Raw genomic sequence first — 21,881 nt, forward strand, 5'->3', positions numbered from 1 at the left:
ATCCCAGATTTACGTTTAAATAGTATTTTTCAATTGTTGATTAATAAAAGAGCAAAGCAAGAAAAAGAGAAAAGAAAATACAAAAAAATTGTTTTCTAGTGTTGTAGATTCTGGCAGCCAGGCTGCCACTAGCCCAGCAACACATTGGCACGTTGTGGTCAAATTCGATAGGCTTATTCATAGCCACGAGCAGTCCAAAATCTTTACGAAACCAAATTTCTCTCTCTCTAACTTCAAATCTCAACTCTCCATTTTCTTGATTTTGAAGTTTCAACGTTCCAAAATCCACTGCGTTATCCTCTTTCGTCCTACTTTCTTGGCTGCCCCACAAACAACTATACAACACTTCCAGATTCTCAGTGTTGCCTCCTCCATTCCACTCCCCCTTGTATTTATTAAAACCTGATTATACCCCCCTCTTTCAAAAACCATTCTCTCTCTCTCTCTCTCTCTCTCTCTCACACACAGAGAGTTCATAGGTTTCTCCGTTTGTGGGGTACTCTGCGTTGACAAAAAGGTTTGTTCTTGATCTGGGATTCTGTTAAACTGATGCCTTTTTAAGCTCATAGATGCTTGTATTGAAATGGGGTTCTTTGCTCTCTTTTTTTTTTAGTTTATTTAAGCTTTTGAGAATTGGGGTTTTGTCCTAGATCTTATGTTTGACTGTAATGTAGCTAATGTACATGAAATCTGATTCAAATTTGTTTCGTTTTGCTCCCTCTTAATTTTGGTTGCAGGAGCTTCTCTAATCTTGGATTGACTGAGGTACTCCTTTGAAATTCTCCATTACCTTTGTTAGATCTGGCTGTGTTTTAGGATCCCTTTTTGTTGTTAAACCCTTTGACCTTTTAAAAATTCAATCTTGAAACCATTTATTGAGCAAAAAAAATTCAATCTTGAAACCTCCTATAATCTGCACTATTGGTGAATCTTAGATTATTGAATAACCATTGAGCTTAAAGGTTCCAATTTTTGTTTGAAGAGCTTGAATTGACCTTGAGCTGTTGGTTTTATTAGTTTTGGCCTTTTGGGTAAGGAAAAGTTGTTGAGTTCCATCAAAATGAGTGAATCCAAACCAGAAGCCCCAGTTAATAATGCTCCTTCTTATTCCAGAAACTTTCCTGATTTCAAACAATCTGTGAAACTGAAGTATGTGAAACTTGGATATCATTACCTCATTACTCATGGAATGTATCTATTTTTATCCCCTCTAGTAGTTGTTCTTGCTGCTCAACTCTCTACGTTCTCGCTCAGTGACTTATATATTCTTTGGGAGCAGCTTAGGTTCAATCTCATATCCGTCGTCATATGTTCCACCCTTTTGGTCTTCCTGTCCACCCTCTATTTCCTAACCCGCCCTCGCCCTGTATACCTTGTTGACTTCTCGTGCTATAAGCCTGAAGATTCTAGGAAATGCACGAGGCAGATTTTCATGGAGAGGTCAAAGTTGACTGGTTCGTTCCCTGATGAAACTCTTGAGTTCCAAAGGAAAATTCTTGAGAGGTCTGGACTTGGTGAATCGACTTATCTCCCTGAAGCTGTGTTGAGGGTACCGCCAAATCCTTGTATGGCAGAAGCACGAAAAGAAGCTGAGATTGTTATGTTTGGTGCCATTGATGAACTCCTTGCTAAAACCGGTATTAAGTCAAAGGATATTGGAATTCTAGTAGTAAATTGCAGCTTGTTTAATCCAACCCCCTCATTGTCTGCAATGATCGTGAACCATTACAAGCTTCGTGGAAACATTGTTAGCTACAATCTCGGTGGAATGGGTTGCAGTGCTGGTTTAATCTCGATTGATCTTGCAAAAGATCTTCTTCAAGTCCATCCCAATACTTATGCTTTGGTGCTCAGCATGGAAAACATCACTTTGAACTGGTATTTTGGGACTGAGAAATCCATGCTCCTTCCGAATTGCTTATTTCGAATGGGAGGCGCTGCTGTATTGCTCTCTAACAAAGGATCTGAGAGAAGAAGATCAAAGTACCAGTTGGTTCATACTGTCAGAACTCATAAAGGTTCTGACGACAAGTGTTTTTCTTGTGTTTACCAAATGGAAGATCCCAATGGAAAAGTTGGAGTATCGCTGTCGAAGGATTTAATGGCAGTAGCTGGCGATGCGCTAAAAACCAATATCACTACATTGGGTCCTCTTGTACTTCCCATGTCCGAGCAGTTGCTTTTCTTTGCGACGCTCGTGGGAAGAAAACTGTTGAAGATGAAGATCAAGCCTTATATCCCAGATTTTAGATTGGCCTTTGAGCATTTCTGCATTCACGCTGGCGGCAGAGCTGTGTTAGATGAAATTGAGAAAAACCTGCAACTTACCGACTGGCACATGGAGCCTTCAAGGATGACATTGTATCGATTCGGAAACACCTCGAGTAGCTCTCTTTGGTATGAATTGGCCTACTCGGAAGCTAAGGGAAGGATCAAGAGGGGAGACCGAACTTGGCAGATAGCATTCGGTTCAGGGTTCAAATGTAACAGTGCAGTTTGGAAAGCTTTACGATCAATTAATCCAGCCAAGGAGAAGAACCCGTGGATGGATGAGATCAACCAGTTCCCCGTGGATGTTCCACGAGTTGCAAAAATCTAACAATCCGATGGAGCTATCATTTAGCTTAGCGTTCCCAAAATTGTTGGGGAATTATTCTTTATCTGTTGCAATGTGCTGTTCAGTCGTTTCCTTTTGTGATTTGAAAGCTAGTCTTTAGCTGATGTAATTCTGTTGAGAAGCTGGGATAGGGAATTCTACTTGCTTTCAATTGTAATGAGGATCAATCAATTAAGTGTTCTTCTCATTTTGATGTTTCTTGGATATTGAGTTTAGGGTCATTGATTTGGTGGAGTTGAGGGGGTAATTGCTGAATATCTGTCAGTTGATATTCATGTGTACTATTTATTATTCAAGATTTATCCTAGAAATTGATATTCATCATGTAATGCCTGATTAATCAGTGAGCAGAGTAGTTGTGCTATTGATTTCTGCAATAAGTTGCTTCATCAAATATGCATTTCCCTATTAACCCCATCACATTGCCCCCTATGTGTTTTCACTTTGTTTTATGATAAAGAACATTTAGGTGAAGTTGAAGGTGAAACAAAGTTGAAACTTATCTGTTGATTTGTTGATAATAGGATAAGGTTTCATGAGATTTATCTACCTTCTTGCTTTGTTTGTAAAGGAGAAAGGCGAATGATGGAAATTAAGGAAGAAAATGGTTTGAGATAAAAGAGAAGAAAGGTAAGGGTTTGTTTGGAAGCCACCAACTAATTGGAATTAGTGTAATTACTAGGGTGGTAATTACAAACCTAGTAATTACACAGTATTGTGATTACGAAGACCTGTTGGTTTGCCATAATGTAATTACAAGTGTACTGTTTGGTTGCAAGTGTAATTACATAGTTAAATTAAATTTTAAATATAAAGTTGATTATCAAAAATTTAAAGTTAAAATTTAACAAATATGCCTTTATAAATGATATAAATTTTGACATTCAAGAAACATATTATTTTTTGAAAATATATTAATTGCTAATCATATATTTGTAACTGATATTGTAAAAATACTTGATATATACTTTTCAAATTAATAATATTTTACTTTAATTAATCATAATAACTAAAAGTACATATGTTGTAAGATTATCATGGACTGCATAAGAAAACATAAGTGTATAACCTCATTCAATAATAAGATTCTACTTTAATTACATCCTCATTATATGCCAAGATTTTACTTTCTAATATTAGGTGTTGTTTCAAAACTAAAATAATAGTACAATTATGCTAAATGAAGAAAATAAAGAAAAATAAGAAATATGAGCAATTACATGGAATCAATATAGGTTGGATAATGAGAATATTATTTAAATATTAAAAAGTAACCGATCATTTTGACATAGTTAAGTTTGCATATTACCTCATCCAATAATAAAGTTCAACTTTAATGACATCACTTATTATAAGTCAACTTTGTGGATGACTTATTCTTTCTAAGATTATGAGGTATAAGTTCTTACAAAAATTAAAATAACAACATAGCCAAGTGTAACAAAATAAAGAAAAATAATTAAGAAAGAAATAAAATATGAGGAATTATGTAGAAACGTGATGGTAAAGGTCGGAAAATGAGAAATAAGAAAGTAAAGGATAAATATGTAAAAATAATAATATTTAAAAAATGAATTTAAGAAAGTTAAAATAAAAATAAATTAAAAAGAACAAAGAATATAATAAAAGGTAAATTAAAAAGAAAAGAAAAGAGATTCAAAAAACAACCTTATAATTATCAGTTGAGAATTGGAGAGTGTAGTTGCATCCCTCAATTACACCCAATTACATACTGACCAAGCAATTATTTGGTTAGACAAACATGCCAAAACTGTATAATTACACCCAATTATGCCCAAATCTAATTACCGAGTGACTTTCCAAACAAGCCCTAAGTTGTTTATTCCTTTTGAAAAATGTGAGTTTTCTTTCTCTTCTTCACAAACCAAAGAAGGGGAAGAAGAAGTTTTAAGCCTTAGCCTGTGTTTTCTTAGCCAAAATTAAATTAATGATTAAGAAGCTATTTTATTTAATAAAGAAACACGTATCAGATTAAGATTAAAGTGTTGAATAATTAAATATTTTTAAATTGTAAAAATCGTATACAATATACTATTAGTGGAATAGTATCAAACCAATCTATATATATATATATATATATATATATATATATATATATATATATATAAATGAGGGGGAAAAATGTTGACATGGCACATCTCTATGACCAAGGAGCCTATTTATCTTTTTTCTCCTTTTTTTTTGACTTTCTTTACCTTTTTTTTATATTTTATTTATGTCCTATATTAAATAATCCAAAAGTCACCTTCTTAAAAAGATGTAACTGCTCAAAAAAAAATGTAATTGCCTATAGTAGTTAAAAAATATTTATGGTAATTAGTATGCTTCCAATCCAAACGCATGTAACGCCCTAAGGATTAAGGAAGCAATAAATTTCTTCAATTCTATCAATACTATAAAGAACTCCTCTTGCCAAGTTATCAAACACTACCGACAAGAAGAATTCTGAAGAGGTTGCCATTATCCCTTTCAAAGATCCTTGAGACAACACAGGTTTTTCTGATCATTAACCCTTTGTCAGTCTCATCTATTTCTAATAATATAATATAGCCTCGCAACTTGCATTGATTAAGTTTATGTTAGCATTGGATATTGAAGTGTAATATGGTTTCACGAAAGGCACTATATTCCCAAAAGATAGATCTTTTCTTATTTTAATGTTATTATGTTAATAAATTTTTTTATGTTGAGTGTGATAATGTTGCCTTTATTTCTTTATTTTAGTTAAATCTATCGATTACTATTTGTTTATGTTTTTTGAAAAATAATTTTTCATTTTTCCCTTGAAATTTGAGGTTTTAACTTGATGTTCAAGAGGTATGAAAATATTTTGCATTCATACCATCACTTCAATGAAATTAATTTTGTAAGATTTCATTTTTTTTTTTTTTTGCAATGATCTCATTGTGCAAGAACCTTCAGTGATTATTTATAAATACTAAGGGGAAAACCATTGAAAAAATGGCGTCTTGAAAACAAGAATATCATGAGTGAGTTCAAGAAGAAAACTCACTTAAAATTTTGATGGAATTGAAGTGGAGTATTATATTGTCCACTCTATAGTTTAATATTCTACTCTTTTTTCTCTTCTTTTGTTTCTTTTATATGTCTTCTATATATTGAAGAAGGTGGTAAAAAAATGTGATTGGTATAGATGGATTTCATGAGATAAGGAATATTTTTAAGATGTTGGTCCTATTCTTGGAGGAAAAGGGATTTTGCCTATATCTAGAGTAATGATTTTTAGTTTTTGTTGAATAAGTGGGGTAAGGAAAGGTCAGAAGAAAGGAAAAAAAAGAAAAAAAGAAAAAGAAAGGGAAGACAGGAAAAATGAGAAGAAAATTAGCACCAAAAATAACATTAGAACAAGGAGCAAGAAACTAGGTACTCAAGTGTTTCGAAACTAACATGAGTACCAAAAATACATGATGATATTTGTTTCATACATTACCGTTTGAAAATATTTTTGAAAATGTTTGAAACTTTTAAGAACAAGGATGAACAATTATCTGAAATTAACAGATGCTAATGTTTGTTTCACTTTCCGAATTACCATTTTGACACAATTAGTGTTATTAGTATTTCGACAGCTTTTTGAAAAATATTTTGTTGGTGAAATTTCTAAGAATTTTTAACAATAATTTGTGTTTGATTAGTTTAGTTTTTACCCAAACAACAATGGGCTTTCTTTCTTTAGAATATATTTTTTTAATTTATGAAAAAAAACATTTTGTTTCTTTGGTCAACAAAATAACTTCACAGTAAGCAGGCATTTTCTTCTCCTTGATCTTATCACTTTAAGGGAGGAAAGACCTTTTGTGAAAATATGGATAAATTGTCTTCGAGAATAGACAAGTGAATAAATTTTGATTGCTATTAATAAAGAATCAATCTAATCTCAAAATCAAGACCTTAAAATTAAAAGATATAACTAAAATCAGAATTTGCTTAAAATGAATTTTTATTAAAAGAACCATTTTTTTAGGTGAAAGAAAGAAGAAGGATAATACCTAATTAAAGAGTTATTTTCGCTTGAGAAGCTAAAGACAAGAAAAGTAGAAGAACTCCTATATATATTCACTTAAATTCTTTATATCAATTTTAAATTAGATAAAGATGAAAAAGCACACTTCTATTACTTCCTTTGCACTTGTACCAAACAAGTAATAAAGAAAACTATGAATCCTTTATGCCAAGGAATAAATAAATAAATTATTCTCCTTTATCTTCATCCTTTCCTTTGTTAAGAAAGAACTAGGAAGTTTTAAGTTAGATCTTCACAAAAAAAAATGAGATGGCATATCTCTTTGGCCAATGATCTTATTTATCTTTTTCTCCTTTTTTTGTATTTTTCCTTCATTCTTTTCATTTAATTTGTATAATAATTGAAAAATGATCATTTTCTATCATATTTATTACATCTCATTATATCTAATTCAGTTATAAAAAAATTAATTAAAATACTAAGTAAGTGGAATAGGCCTAATAAAGCCCAAGTAGTCGTTTGGTTTTTCCAAGGAATGCTCACATGTTTGCAAAAACGGATTATTTTTATTATTAATCTGGAAAATGAAAAGACACCATTTAATTATTAAATTTGAAAAGTGTGAGTACTTAATTTTTTACCGTGCTTGAATATTTCCGGCTCCCATTTTTTCACGCGTGTCCCTACTCTTTATCCCCACACTTTGTCCCCACTCCACCATATTTGTCCCACATACAACCCCCACATATCCCCATTTTCTTTCTTCACGTGAGGGGGCAAAAATATCACCCATAAAATACCATCTTCTTTCCTTTATTGTGGGGAGCAAAAAAAAAAAGGACCCACAAAACCAGCCCCTATTTTCTGCTCAAAAAAGAAAGTAAAAACAGCTCTTAAACCAACCAAAAAATAAGCCAAAACACAACTAAAATTGCTCCCTAAAACCAGCTCAAATCCCACCCCAAACGGGAAGCAAAAATAGCTGCGAACAGCTGTAAAAAACGACCTCGAATCTGTCCCAAAAAATTAGCACCAAAAATCGATTGAACACTATTAAAATCCGGTCTCATAACAGCCCCAAATCAGCTGCAAAATCCAGCCGAAGAGAGCTGCAAAATCCAGTCCAAGAGAGCATCAAAATAAGCTGCGAATCGGCTGAAAAAACTGTCAAAAACCACCAGCAAAGCACCTCATTTTCAACCCCAAAGCGCTGTAAAAAAATACAGCAGTTCACCTCCCTAAAAAAAACCTTTAAATACCACCCAAAAGCAGCTAAACATTCACCACCAAACAACCTCGAGTCTATCCCAAAACCAGCATGAAAATTTAATGAAACACTGTCGAAAAGCAGCTCAAAGCATCCATAAAGCTCACTCCAAAATCATTGAAATACCATAATGTTTGTCCAAGGTTCAGTTAGTTGAGTTCGACCAGTTTCGAGGTCGTCGTTGAGGCTTTGGCAGTCGATGTTGAGTCTTACCATGTTCAATCAGTTAGAAGTTTTTGTTGCCCTTGTACAAGTTTTGGAGAATACATTTCAACAATAAAGGTTCTCTCTTCACTTTGTTGATTATATCTTTTCTTATAAATCTTATATTGTTTGAATTTGCTGGTCAAGTCTTTGCTGGATACCATGATTGGTTTTGAGTTTGGAATGATTATTTTATGTGTTTAAATTGATGAGTGTGAGCATGATTATCTAGTAGCTTAAGAATATTTATTTTCTAGCCCTTCTGATGTTGCAACGTTGGACCATGTGCTATTGAGATATTTAGTTGATAGAACTTTAGGCCTATGGTAACTTAATAGATAGTGGGCTGCCTTTAATTTGGAATAGATGGGGGCTTAAAATCAGATTTTTTTAGAACAATAATGGGCTCAAATAAGTCGATCCATGCTGGCCCATTTCCTAAACCGATTTGTCCAATTTTTGTAACTACATAAGATGTCCTTAACTACTATGTGGATTAAATATCGTTGAAACTCTACATATATTTCCACAATGTTATATCCATGAAACAAGAGCCTCACGATCAATATTAAAGTAGCTTAGGAAAATATTCATGAATAAACATCGCTAGTATGCTTATAGGCACGATTAACAATAAATTATCGTGACTATGGGTACGGTTCTCGTGGCATAGTCATGATACGTAACCCAAATTTCAAGTGCACATATACGGGACTTGACCCCAACTTCAAAATAATAATAAAATAAATATATTTTAAATCGCGGGTACGTTTCACATGGCGCGATTCACAATGTGCACAAAAATAAACAAGTGCGCGACATCGCGACTTGTTCAAACAAATTCCATAAATAATAAAAGCGGTAATGTATAAAAGGTTCTAAAATATGTAATAATTCAGATATTCAAGCCAAGTTAAGTCAATAAAGCGACTGTGCTAGAACCACGGGACTCGGAAAATGCCTTACACCTTCTCCCCGGTCAACAAAATACCTTATTCGGACTTTATTTTCGCAGACCAATAATAATAGAGTCAAACTTTCCTTTGACTAGGGATTCAAATAAAAGGTGACTTGGAACACCCAAAAAATCAATTTCAAGTGGCAACTCTGTAAATAAAATAATCTCTATTCAAGTTTGTCACTTTAATTGGAGAAACTCTTTAACCCACCATCCACAACAATTCATAACACATTATCTTTTCGGGGGTAGAAAAGGGGTGTGACAGCTCTGGCGACTCTGCTGGGAAACTCAAGAATTCGAGCTTGTACATTGACTTTATTTGGCTTTATTAATTTTTGTATATATTGTGATTTATTTGGGCCTAATGTGTTACTTGTCGAGTTTTTACCGTTTTGATATTGTTGAACTGTACATATAAATTGTATCTTCTCTCGCATCCCTCTGAGTCTTCTGATAATTAGTTATGTTGTGTTTGCCTACCAGCATCACAAAATTTCTGTCTTGAGATCAAGTCAGTTAGCCTACCAGCTTCTGGTGAAGGATTTAGTCACACGTGTTTAGGTGGGAGAGCCGTTAGCTAGCCAGTGATGTTCTACTACTGGTGATGTTTGACGCTCCTCGGCTCGGGTTGTCCGCCCGGGTAAGCCATGTCTAGATACCATCTCCTTTAGGATTTACAAACTTAGAAGAACAAGCCACAAACAATGAATATCCCTAGTAGGCTACGCTTTATTTGCATCATGTGCATTTGACTTAGCAGCACAGAGGTCGAGTTCTGTTTAAGGACAGGCTTTGTTGAGACCATTATGTCATGTTACGTGCTACTTGTTGCATTATTTGGGAGGCTTGCATGTCGACTGGCTTTAGCATATATCAGTTGAACGAAGAGAGAAAAAATGATGTGGTTTAGTGCATATGGTTTTTAAAGATTAATTTTCGTAAAAAAGAAGAAGAACATAGTCGATTTTAACCGAACTACGCGAGTCTGATTCTCACCGAATGTGAGATACGTAGGCAAACCTCATCGGTTCCGGCCACCAATTTTTAAAAATTCAAAAAGATATTTTCCTTAAATTGCTTCTTTAGAAATTTCTTTTTTTTAGACCAAAAATTCAAAAAATATTTTCTTCCTTTTTTTAAAAAAAAAAAGTCTTTCACCCAAAATCCAAAAAATATTTTCTTTCTTTTGAAATTTAAAAAAAAAATCAAAATTCAAAAAAATTCTTTTTTCTTCTTTAGAAGTTTTTCTTTCACCAATTCCAAAAAAATAAAAAAAAATCGAAAACAAAAATTAAAAATATTTTCTTTGCTAGGAGATTTTGTCGGATTAATTGTATATATAAAAAAAGAGTTAGTTTATCTATTTTATTTCTCATCCACCGAACTACGCGGGTCTGATTCTCACCGGATATGAGATACGTAGGCAAACCTCATCGGTTCCGGCCCCAATTTTCAAAAATAGTTTCCCTTTCCTTGATTCTCTCTCTAGAATTCTTTCCTTAGAAAATCCAAAAAGAAATTAAATCCAAAAATATTTTTCTTCTTTTTCGAAGCCTTTCATTCGAAAAAAAAAACAATTCAAAATTTCATAAAAAAAAAAACTCAAAAAATATATTTAAAGGTCTTTATATATAAAAAAAAAGAAAATAAAATAAAAAATGGGTCTGTCTATTCCCAATCCCCCTGAACTACATAATGATCTGATTCATGCGGCGACATGATACGTAGGCAACCCACAAAAGGTTCGATCAAAATATTTTTTCAATGATTCTAAGATGAGGGATCAAAATGAGGCGTGAGTGAAAAAACAAAAAAAGAAAAAAAAGAGAGAGCGTCAATAAGAAGCTACCTCATAAGCCGGAATGAAACATGAAGCCTCCAAAAGCATGTTAGAAATAGTGACAATGATAGGAGTATGGCACATTATGTGTGATTCATATCTATAAAATGCTTAACCCTAACACGTTTGCTGTCTTTTACGTAGTAAGCTTAAGGTGGTTGGTTTGTGGTGAAACTGGCAACACACCATTACTTCACTAGATCTAAGGGAGCAGTAGTAATGGCCAACGATGATGAGATCGAGTTGATCAGTGACGACCCCCAGGGTCAATCAGTTGAACAAGAGTCGGAGGAAATAAGAAAATTGAGACAGCAATTGTCTGATGTGTATCAAGCTTGGGTGTCTGGTCAGCCTCCACCCCGTGGTCCTTCGGAGGAAACTTCCACTGTACCCATGGCTACTCAACCGCCGCCCCATGCAATGAGTGACCACATCCTACCACCAGGGTATGTGCCAAACTACAGCCTCTACGTTGCTCCCGGTACCTCTAATGTGCGACCTCCAGTCGCACCGGTCAGGAAAACTCCTCTAGTCGTGTCTGGCGTACCGGCATACACAATCCCGCCTCCACATCCTGTGACGAGGGCAATCAACGAGCCACCATCTCATGCTTATGATGGCCAATACTACTCTCCAAACATGGATTTCAGGGTCTCGGCTCCATATAATCATACTCTTCAGTACGAGTCACCAGTGGAAAATGAAAAGCCTGCCAAGACGGTTGAGCCGGATGAGATGGCCAGGAAAATGAAAAGTCTTAAACAGAACATAAAGAACATACAGGAACTAGGGGTCACAAAAGTGTTTCGTTCAGTGATCTATGCATGTTCCCTCACATCCATTTGCCACCAGGGTTCAAGACCCCAAAATTCGAGAAGTATGATGGACACGGCGACCCTATCGCCCATTTAAAAAGGTACTGCAACCAGTTGAGGGGTGCAGGTGGAAAAGAAGAATTACTGATGGCTTATTTTGGGGAAAGTCTTGTGGGGGTAGCCTCCGAATGGTTCATTGACCAAGATATCTCTTACTGGCATGCCTGGGACGACATGGCCCAAGCCTTCATCAAACAATTTCAATATAACATAGATATTGCGCTGGATCGCAATTTCCTGACCAATATGAAGAAAAAGCGGACTGAAAGCTTTAGGGAGTATGCAATCAAGTGGAGGGAGCAAGCAGCTAGAGTTAAGCCACCCATGGATAACCATGAGTTGATCACTATTTTTCTGGAGGCCCAAGATCCTGATTACTTTCAGAACATGATGTACGCAATGGGTAGACCTTTTGCGGAAGCGATCAAAATAGGAGAAATGGTCGAAAATGGCCTCAAGACTGGCAGAATTGTAAGTCAAGCTGCTCTCAAAGCCACCACCCAAGCTATCCAAAATGGGTCGGGAAGTTTGGCAAATAGAACGAAGAGAGATGAAGGGTCCATGATGACTTCGGGATCCAGGGAAGTTCAAAAAGGGGCATCGCACCCTTATGTGCAAGTTTAGTAGGGGCAATCCAGCTACCCTCAACATTACTATCCCCCGCCAATTCATCAGTACTCTGTGGGACCGCCACAATATACAGTGTTTAATGCTCAATCATATGCTCGTCCTCCCAATCAATAGGTACGGGCACCAGCTCCAAGATTCCCCCGACCTCAGCAGCAAAATTTTCGGGCACCCTACAATGCTCGTCCTAGGCAGGATTATGGTCGAGGGCAGAGGCCGGTGGAAAAATTTACTCCATTGGCTGAATCATACTCTAGTCTATTCCAGAAGTTGAAACAGATGGGTGTGATTGGACCCATCGCTCCTCACCATATGCATCCTGATTCACACGGATTTCAAGCAAATGCTAGATGTGAATATCATTCAGGTGCTCCGGGGCATAGCACTGATGACTGTTGGACCCTGAAAAGAGCCATAGAAAGACTCATTGTTGAAAAATTGATTGTAGTCACGAATGGCGAGGACCCTCCTAATGTGACCAATAACCTGTTGCCAGTATATAATGATGTTCATTTTGTGGGAATGATTGGCCGAGATCATGAATACAAGCCGGTTGGTCGAGCAAAAATGATAGTGGTAACGATTCAAGAAGGAACTAAACTGGAAGTAAGTCCAAGCCTAGATGCACCGTTGATTGTGAAAGGCGCCCAGAGCTCAGAGAGGGCAACTTTATTTGTTCCAAAAATCTCGAGGTTGGAAGTTTGCTCCAATGTTCCAAACCCAAAGTTATACGTCCTTAGAGGTCACCCCATCACAAAGTAGAATCAGGGTGATACGACGGGTATAATAGAACCGATCATAATCAAGCCTGCCACACAACCCCGTATAACAAATACAAAAACCATCCCTTGGAACTACAACAAAACTGTAGTAACCTACAAAGGCAAGGAAATCATAGAAGAAGTGGGGGAAACTGGAGGTTTGACTCGATCAGGGAGGTGTTACTCTCCAGAAGAGTTGAGGAAGGCTAAGCAAATCAGAGAAGGCCAAATGCCAATAAAGAAACCGGTCACTGAAGAAGAGGCGGAGGAGTTTTTGAAAAAGATGAAAGTTCAGGATTACTCAATCATTGACCAGCTGAGAAAGACTCCTGCCCAAATCTCTCTGTTATCTTTGCTCATACACTCAGGAGAGCATGCCCGAGTACTAATCAAAATCCTGAACGAGGCATATGTCCCAGAGAATACCACCGTGAATCAATTAGAGAAGATGGCCAATAGATTTTTTGAGGTGAACCGAATTTCCTTTACCGATGATGAACTTCCTGAGGAGGGAGCCGGTCACAATAAGGCTTTGCACTTGATTGTCAAATGTGAGGGGCCCACCAACTCCCCCCTTCTTCAAGGTACGCAATACCCATTATATTTGTGTGAAATTCCATAATTTCTACACTAGTATTGATAAAATCTACACATAAAATACTTAGATCTTCAAGAAATTTCTTCAAGAACTCACAGGAGGGTTTTGCAAGATTTCTTCCAAAAGGTAATCCTACACCCTTAGATTTACATATATGGATATATTATGGGAATATGAGTATGAAATAAGTATTTTAACTTATGGTATGGTGACTGGAAGCCAAAAGTTCCTAATTTAAATACATAACCATTGTAGAGATTGAAAGGTGATTATTTGATGGAATTTTGTTGGTTGGGTGTGGATGGATGGTCATGTATGTGATGTTGGAAGTTATGAATCTTTTAAGTATGATGGTGGGGTAAATTATTGGTAAATGGTAGTAGTTGGAGGAACTAATTCTATGGGTAAGAGATGTAGAGATACATGCTTACTAGGTGTTTGATAAAATGCCTAAATGGCCTAAACTATGGAATTTGTTACTAAAATTGGTTCCATTAGATGTTGTTATTGTAGATTGAAGTTGCTTAGTGTAGAGGATCGTTGTTAGCTAAACTACTCTCTTAGAATTGAATTCAATGATGTTCCCGTAAGTTTCAAGTATGGTTGTCTCAAGTTCCGTATTCTATATTTTGAGTTGTTCCCAATAAATTCGATTGTCCCGAATAAGCAAATTGTCGAGAATTATGTATTCAAAACGTGTTACGAATGTTCCTATCACATTATGTTTTCTTTTGGTAATGTGTTCAAGAATGATATGTGTATTAAAATGCTATGTCTTTGAGTTGTGTTTCAAATGAAGGTTATGATGCCAAATTGTGTGATTAAACTCAATATGCTTAAGACTCTTAATTGCTCATATGTGTGCCTAAAGTCTTGATTGAAAATGTCTTATTGTTGATAATCTATAAAGATGGGTGAAAGTGAAATTAGTGAATTGGGGATATAAAGTGTGGCAAACGTGCCAATAGTGAAAGTTATACTTGTGGCCAATGGTGCCAATGAAATGAGTTTTGATTCAACTATTCTAAAATTGACTTTGAAAATACAATTGCCTAAAAGCTTATGAACTCAAGTGATGCCCATATGTGGCTGTTTTAGCTAATGCTAAGCTTTGTGAGTATTTTCAATGTGCTTAGCGTTCTTACATATTCGTGAATGGAAATTGTGTATTTATCCTTTTTGGGGAAAAGTATTTCAAGAATAAATGATGTGTTAATTGTGTATGATTTTAACGTGTGCTTTGATTGCCAATTATTTTACTCCATTTCTTGGAAAGAAATCCATGGTGTTTAAAGCCTTCATTACCTATGAACCTAATGTTCTGATATTTGGAATATTCTATTTGTTGGTAATTATGATGATGATCCATGAAAGGGAAAAAATTAAAGTGTGGAATATGAAATACGGCCATTGTGCCATGAATGAAGAATCATATGTATGGCCAAGAGAGCGAATGAAATAATGATGTTGTAAGTGGTTAAAAGTACCAATGAAGCTATATACGATATGAAAGGTCATGAGGTAAATGAAATTTGTATTTATGTTTTCTTTGTATGCAAATAAAAGATGTTTTCCCCTTATTTGGGATGATATTGATATGACAAAGTTATTCCCCTTAGTTGGAATGAGATTGATGATAGAAAATGATGATATCTCACATGAGACGGCCTAGCCGATCAGGTCGTGATCGGACACCATGCCGCAGACATGGTGGTGATTGTGCTGGAAATTATAATTCAAATTGAGATTTTGGTTGATGTCTTCAAATAAGACGGCCTAGCCGATCAGATCGTGATCGGACTATGTGTTAGATTCACGGTGGTATATTTGCACAGAGATTGTGATAGTTCTTGAGATTGTGATTGTGTTTGATGTCTTCAAATAAGATCGCCTAGCCGATCGTGTCGTGATCGAACTCCGTGCTAAAAGTACGGTGGTATTGGTATTGAGAGTGATGGTGGTTGATGTCTCTAATGAGATGTCCTAGCAAATCGAGTCGTGATCGGACTCCGTGCTAAAAGTACGGTGGTATTGGTATTGTGAACGGTGATATTGTGAATAGTGGTATATCGGTGCTAAAGATCTCCTAACCAAAAATAATATTATCATCATATTTTGATTATGACTTCATAGTTTTATCCTCATATTTTGGAAATTATTATGTTTAACTTGGCATTTGAATATCATTGATTGTTGATTGTTGTTACTATGGTTTCCCTTTCTTACATTGGTATTCTATTTTGAAAGAGGACAATTAGCTTTACATACTAGTACTATTCCATATGTACTAACACCCCTTTTGTCGGGGGCGCTGCATCTTCAATGGATGCAGGTGGTTCATCAACAAGCAGTTTTGGTCCTCTTTAGAAGTCACTCTCTATTCAGTAGGTTTTGGTGAGCCCTACTCTATTCCGGGTCTGATGTCATTTGGGTTGTGCATTGTGTTTTGAGGTATAGACAGGGCCTTGTTGACGGCACTTCCATACTACTCTTGTGTTGTACTTAGAGGCTACATAGACAGGTTGTGGGTGGTGTTTGATATTGAGAATTGAACTAGAAATGTTGGTAAGTGGAAAACATATTTTTCATTATATCTATAAACTTGTAATATTTTGGAAATTATGAATAAAGTTGCTAATAGATATGTAATGGGAGTTGTTAATAAAATCTTTTCAATGTTTGATTAATGGAGTACATCTCCTCTTTATTCATGGATGAGTTTGGGTAGAAGGAAGTCTAACAAGCTTGCTCGGTCGGGTTAACTCGGTTGAGCGCCGGTCGCGCTCTCTGAGTTTGGGGCGTGAAAAACTTGGTATCATAGCCTATGGTTTTAAAGTGTCATAGGAAGTCTCGGAGCCGTGTCTAGTAGAGTCCTTCTTATCGGTCTGTTGTCTAGCACATCTATAAGGAGGAGGCTACTTGGACAGGAGTTTCACCCTTCTTTGATACTCCAGATCATGTGATAGAGCTCAAGGTAGGAAGCTAAATTCCTCATCATATCTCATTTTCCATATGAGTAACCCACGGGTTCGAGGCATCGAGGGGGGAATGAAATAACCAATTGCTAGGGGAAGTTTTTAATGTCACCACGCCACCAGATTATATGGTGAGAGCACCTAAGAAATGAAAAAGGATTATTGGCATCAATAAGCAGGAATATTTGATATGAAAGAAGAGCCACTCGGGTTTATGTTAGATGATTCTTGAAACGTGTTATGGTTGTGTAAAGAGGGGGAACAAGAAGAACAAATGCCCTTAGGTTGGATACACCCATCCCGGTCTGCCCGATATGCGGGAGAAAATATTTTTCGTCACGTTGTGAGTATGCTCAGAAGCGTGTTAGGGGTGGTAGATTTGGGAAATTCCAAAAGTCCATACAACGAGCTGTTGCAGAGATTGTTACTCCCGCCATGAAGGCTTGGAGGAAGACTAAGGAGAATGTTTATGATCTATGCAGAAAAGGGTAAATATCATGTAAGTGGGGCGAGTCAATTTAGCGGACCCCATCCTTGTTGTGTGAAGTGTATGAGATGACTTTCAGGGGTATATCACTATGGTACTAATGTATGTGTTGATGTGGAGTATAGGGGCATCAATTATGGTACTGCCCTATCAATCAAAAATCACCAAGTAAGTCACTCCTTGCTATATCATTATGAACACCACATGATTTTCCTTGATGTATATGTAAATTTGTATTGAAGAGCCTACATAGACATGGTCTTAATAAGAAACTGAATCACATAACATTGCATGTACTTACTTTCTGAATGAGACACATTATTCATAAAGCCACTCTATCATAAATTCTCTTATTTACAACCTCTTGAGGAATTGAGTTATATAATGATTTCCTTGGAATGAGTTTTAACCCTAGGTTAATATTTCCCATTTACCTAGGGTTAATGGAGCACATAGATCCATTAACCTAGGTCGAGAAGGAAATCTAACAGGCTTGCTCGGCCGGGATCACTCGGTTGAGCCCCGATCGCGCTCCCCTAGTTTGGGGCGTGACAAATACATAGGGAGAAACATCCTGCACCAAATCTGCAGTACCATTACAACTCCTCGATGCCCAATTGATAGCAAGCACTTCATATCATATAAGAATTAATAGAAAGGAAATGAAGTCATAAGCCTCAACGGAGTCAAATAGCACGACAAGGAATCAAGAAGGAAAGTGCTCCTAACAACCATGTAGCCTCTCTAATATTAGTATAAACATCTCTGTACCGATCCGTAAGACTCTACTAGACTTGCTCATGACTCGTGAAACCTAAGCAAACCTAACTCTCTGATACCAAGCTGTCACGATCCAAAATATACTATAGGCCGTGATGGCGCCCAACATCGCCGTCAGGCAAGCCAACGGTGAATTATCAACTTAATTACTTATTTTTAAAATCATAGATCTCATTAAACAAAGAGAGTGAAATCTCGTACTCGTAGAAACTTGTGATTTTCTTTACCAATTCCCGTATAAAATATAAATTACAAGGTAAAATGATAGTAATAACATGAACTACAATAATGAACATCCAAGAACCTCCAAAACCCGGTGTCACAAGTGCTTGAGCATCTACTAGAAGGTACAATAATAATACAACATCTGTCTGGAGTACAAAATAGATATTATAATACAACTAATTAAGATGGAGACTCCGTATGTTGCGGGTCGTAACATGGTATGCAGCACACCGTGAAGTCCCCGCAATAGTCCCACCTTTGCGCCCCAAAGATCACTAGACATATATATACTTGCACAATAAGTGCAACAAGTGTAGCATGAGTGCGTAAATCAACGCATACCCAGTAAGTATCTAGCCTAACCCAGGAGAATTGGTGAAGAGGGGTAGACATCGACACTTACTAGTGGTCTAATAAATCAAGTACAACAAAAGTTAACAAGTATGAGGCATGGTAAATAAATAGTGTAAACAAATTTAAACACGTGGTACGATCCTCCTCTGAACAGTAGACATAAGCTCTCAATTATCAGTTATCTCCACAACCGGAGTATATATATAATGGTCCCCGTCAGATAGGTCGTCACAACTCAAATCAGAAAAACACATGGATACACTGGTTTCTTGTCAAATAATACGCACGTCGCGGCCGAGGCGAACGACCCGATACCATAAGAATATGATACTATCAAGGAGAATGGCCCGATCCCATAAGAATATGATAATGCCAAGGCGAACGACCCGATCCCATAAGAATATGATACTTCCAAGACGAACGACTCGATACCATAAGAATATGATAAAGCCGAGGTGAACAGCCCTATCCCATAAGAATATGATATTGCCGAGGCGAACGACCCGATCCTATAAGAGTGTGTTACAAAATCCTACCTAGGCGAACGTCCTGATCCCATAACAGTATGGTACAAAATCCTGCCAAGGTGAATGGCCCGATCCCATTAGAATAAGAAGCTTTAACGGGTCATTGACCCCACTTATGAATAAACGTGTGAGTTATGAACTTTAAGGAATACTTTGCGATGAAAATGCACAACGCGGGAGAAATTCGTAAGGGAAGCACAATTATTCCACGGCTAATCAAGTAGCTCTTCAAATATATACAATATCAAGTCTATCACTTTATGCAAGCCTAGTCTCAAGTCGTAACGCGAAATAAAGGATTTAAAATAAGCAAGGATAACTCAAATAGTACAATTAAAGTATAGCGTGAACCTAAGTCTACCCGGACATAATCAGGAATTCTAGCATACGCACAGACACACGTCATCTCATACATCTTTAGCTCCCACAACATGTAACACATAATAATATAACACCTACGGGATAAATTCCCCCTCACAAGGTTAGACATGAGACTTACCTCGCTCCGAAGTTCCATAAACGGCTCTAACAGCTCGCTAACACCTCAAACCAAATGCCTATCGATCCAAACTAGTCAAACAATCATGAAAACCAATAAAACTATACTCCAACATCATAATTAATTAATTTATAACAATTCTCAACTCTGCTCAGAAAGTTAATAAAGTCAACCCTCGGGATCACGTGCCCAAATTCAGAAAATATTTGAAGATAGACATTACCCATATAATTACAAACTTAAATATATAATTTATTCCTAATTCCATTTCCAAAATCGTGGTAAAAATCCAAAATTATCAATTCTAGGTTTTTCCCTTAAATTTCCGCTAATTTCCATGAATTTCCATATCAAAAACTATATATAATTCATGTATTTAACTTGTAATAGGTGGGAATCACTTACCTCGTATTGCTCGATGGAAATCCCCTCAAAATAGCTCCCCAAATTCGGCCAACCCAAGTGAAAAATGAGAGAAGAAGAGCCAAATCCCGTTCTTAAAATAATTTTTCCTAGCGATATTTTTGCACCTGCGGAACAGTAGCCGCACCTTCGGCGTTGCTTTTCTACTAAAACTCCGCTTCTATGGAGAAACAATGGAGCCCGCCCCTTCTCACCTGTGGATACTGTCCCGCTCTTGCGACATCGCGGGTGCGACAAGCTCCCTCACCTCTCTACTCATCTCTGCTTCTGCACTCCAAGAAGCCGCATCTGCTCCATCGCATGTGCGGTCCAAATGTCGCTTCTGCGAACCTTCCCCACATACCCCTATCCCTCTTTTGCATTGATAAGTCCACTTCAGTATCTCCACACCTGCGCCCATATTTTCGCAAGTGCGGTCGCACCAACACATGGCCAAAACCATCATTTCCTCAATTTCGAATTTCAATACGTTTTCAATTCGTTTCGAACCCGAGGCCCCCAGAACCCCATCTAAACATACCAAATCATTCCAAAACATGATATGAACCAGGTCAAAATATCAAATCACGTCAAACAACATCAAAACTGCGAATCGACGATCGAAACCTTTCTTTAAACTTTTAAACTTTGCCTAAACTTTACGTGCAAGTCACAAATCATGATACAAACATATTCCAAGACTAGAAACCCCAAACGGACTTCAACAACATCAAAATTTACTTCAAATCAAATTTAAGAAATTCTTGAACTTTAAAAATGCCAACCTTCCATAATGAGCGCCGAAATGCTCCCAGACCACCTGATACTCGACCTGAACATACGCCCAAGTCTAAAATCATCATATGCACTTATTGGAACCTTCGAATCCTGATTCTGAGTTCATTTTCTCAAAAGTCAAACCTTTGTCAACGCTTCCAACTTAAAGCTTCCGAATTGAGAATTTCCCTTCCAAAGTGACTCCGAACTCCCCGAAATTAAATTTTGACCACATGTACAAGTCATAAAATATTAAGTGAAGCTACTCAAGGCATCAAACCTCGAAACGATGCGCTAGATCTCAAAATGACCGGTCGAGTCATTTCATTCCAGATATTCTCTTATTTTCAAAAATTATTTAATATCAAGGTACCATGGTTCAGCACCCGGTTCTACTTCAATTTTGTTGCAATAACCATGTTGATCCTGAATTTGAATTTCTAATGGGTCAATGTGAGTATTAATCGGATATGGAAGCATTAAGGCCAGGGTGGCCAAGGCATCAACTAATTCATTGTGAAAGCTGGGAATGTACCTGAACTCGATGGACTTGAACATTTTGCTAAGATCCTCCACACATTGTCTATATGGAATGATCTTGATGTCTCGAGTCTCCCAATCACCTTAAGCCTGTCGAATAAGCAAATCTGAATCTCCCATCACCAACAGTTCATGCACATTTAGGTTTATTGCCATGTTCAGACCTATGATGCAAGCTTCATATTCTATCGTGTTGTTTGTACAGAAGAAACAAAGTCGCATAATGGCATGGTAATGTTTCCCAGTAGGTGATACAAGAATTTCCCCAATTCCTATGCCTTTGATGTTGGAAGCCCCATCAAAGTAAAGTTTTCAAATTTGACCGTCATGTTGGACTAATTCTTCAACTAAATTAACCTCTTCATCTGGGAAGTATGTGTTCAAAGATTCATACTCATCATCAACTGGGTTTTCTGCCAGATGATCAGCCAAAGCTTGTGCCTTCATGGCAGTACGAGTGACATAAATAATATCCAACTTTGTGATCAAGATTTGCCCCTTTGTCAATCTGCCATTTGGCACCGGTTTCTGAAAGATGTACTTTAGGGGATCCATTCGG

General features: G+C 36.7%; 1 protein-coding gene and 1 long non-coding RNA gene across 2 annotated transcripts; both read left to right on the forward strand.

The window, feature by feature from the left end:
- The first annotated feature begins 205 nt into the window (after positions 1-205).
- Positions 206-2,946, forward strand: LOC104101657 (3-ketoacyl-CoA synthase 11-like). Its single transcript, XM_070177747.1, has 2 exons — positions 206-517; positions 738-2,946. Exon 2 carries the CDS (start codon positions 1,061-1,063, stop codon positions 2,597-2,599), a length of 1,539 nt encoding a protein of 512 aa, XP_070033848.1. The 5' UTR covers positions 206-517; positions 738-1,060; the 3' UTR covers positions 2,600-2,946.
- Positions 2,947-7,537: 4,591 nt separating this feature from the next.
- Positions 7,538-16,405, forward strand: LOC138895001 (uncharacterized). Its single transcript, XR_011409187.1, has 2 exons — positions 7,538-8,172; positions 16,089-16,405. It is a non-coding gene; the product is annotated as an uncharacterized lncRNA (long non-coding RNA).
- Positions 16,406-21,881: the final 5,476 nt, after the last annotated feature.

Source organism: Nicotiana tomentosiformis, chromosome 6 (genome assembly GCF_000390325.3).
Source record: "Nicotiana tomentosiformis chromosome 6, ASM39032v3, whole genome shotgun sequence".
Classification (NCBI taxonomy): domain Eukaryota; kingdom Viridiplantae; phylum Streptophyta; class Magnoliopsida; order Solanales; family Solanaceae; genus Nicotiana; species Nicotiana tomentosiformis.

What these genes read in the sequence shown, in the direction of transcription:
- LOC104101657 (XM_070177747.1), top strand. Translation starts at nt 1,061, where the DNA reads ATGAGTGAATCCAAACCAGAAGCCCCAGTTAATAATGCTCCTTCTTAT.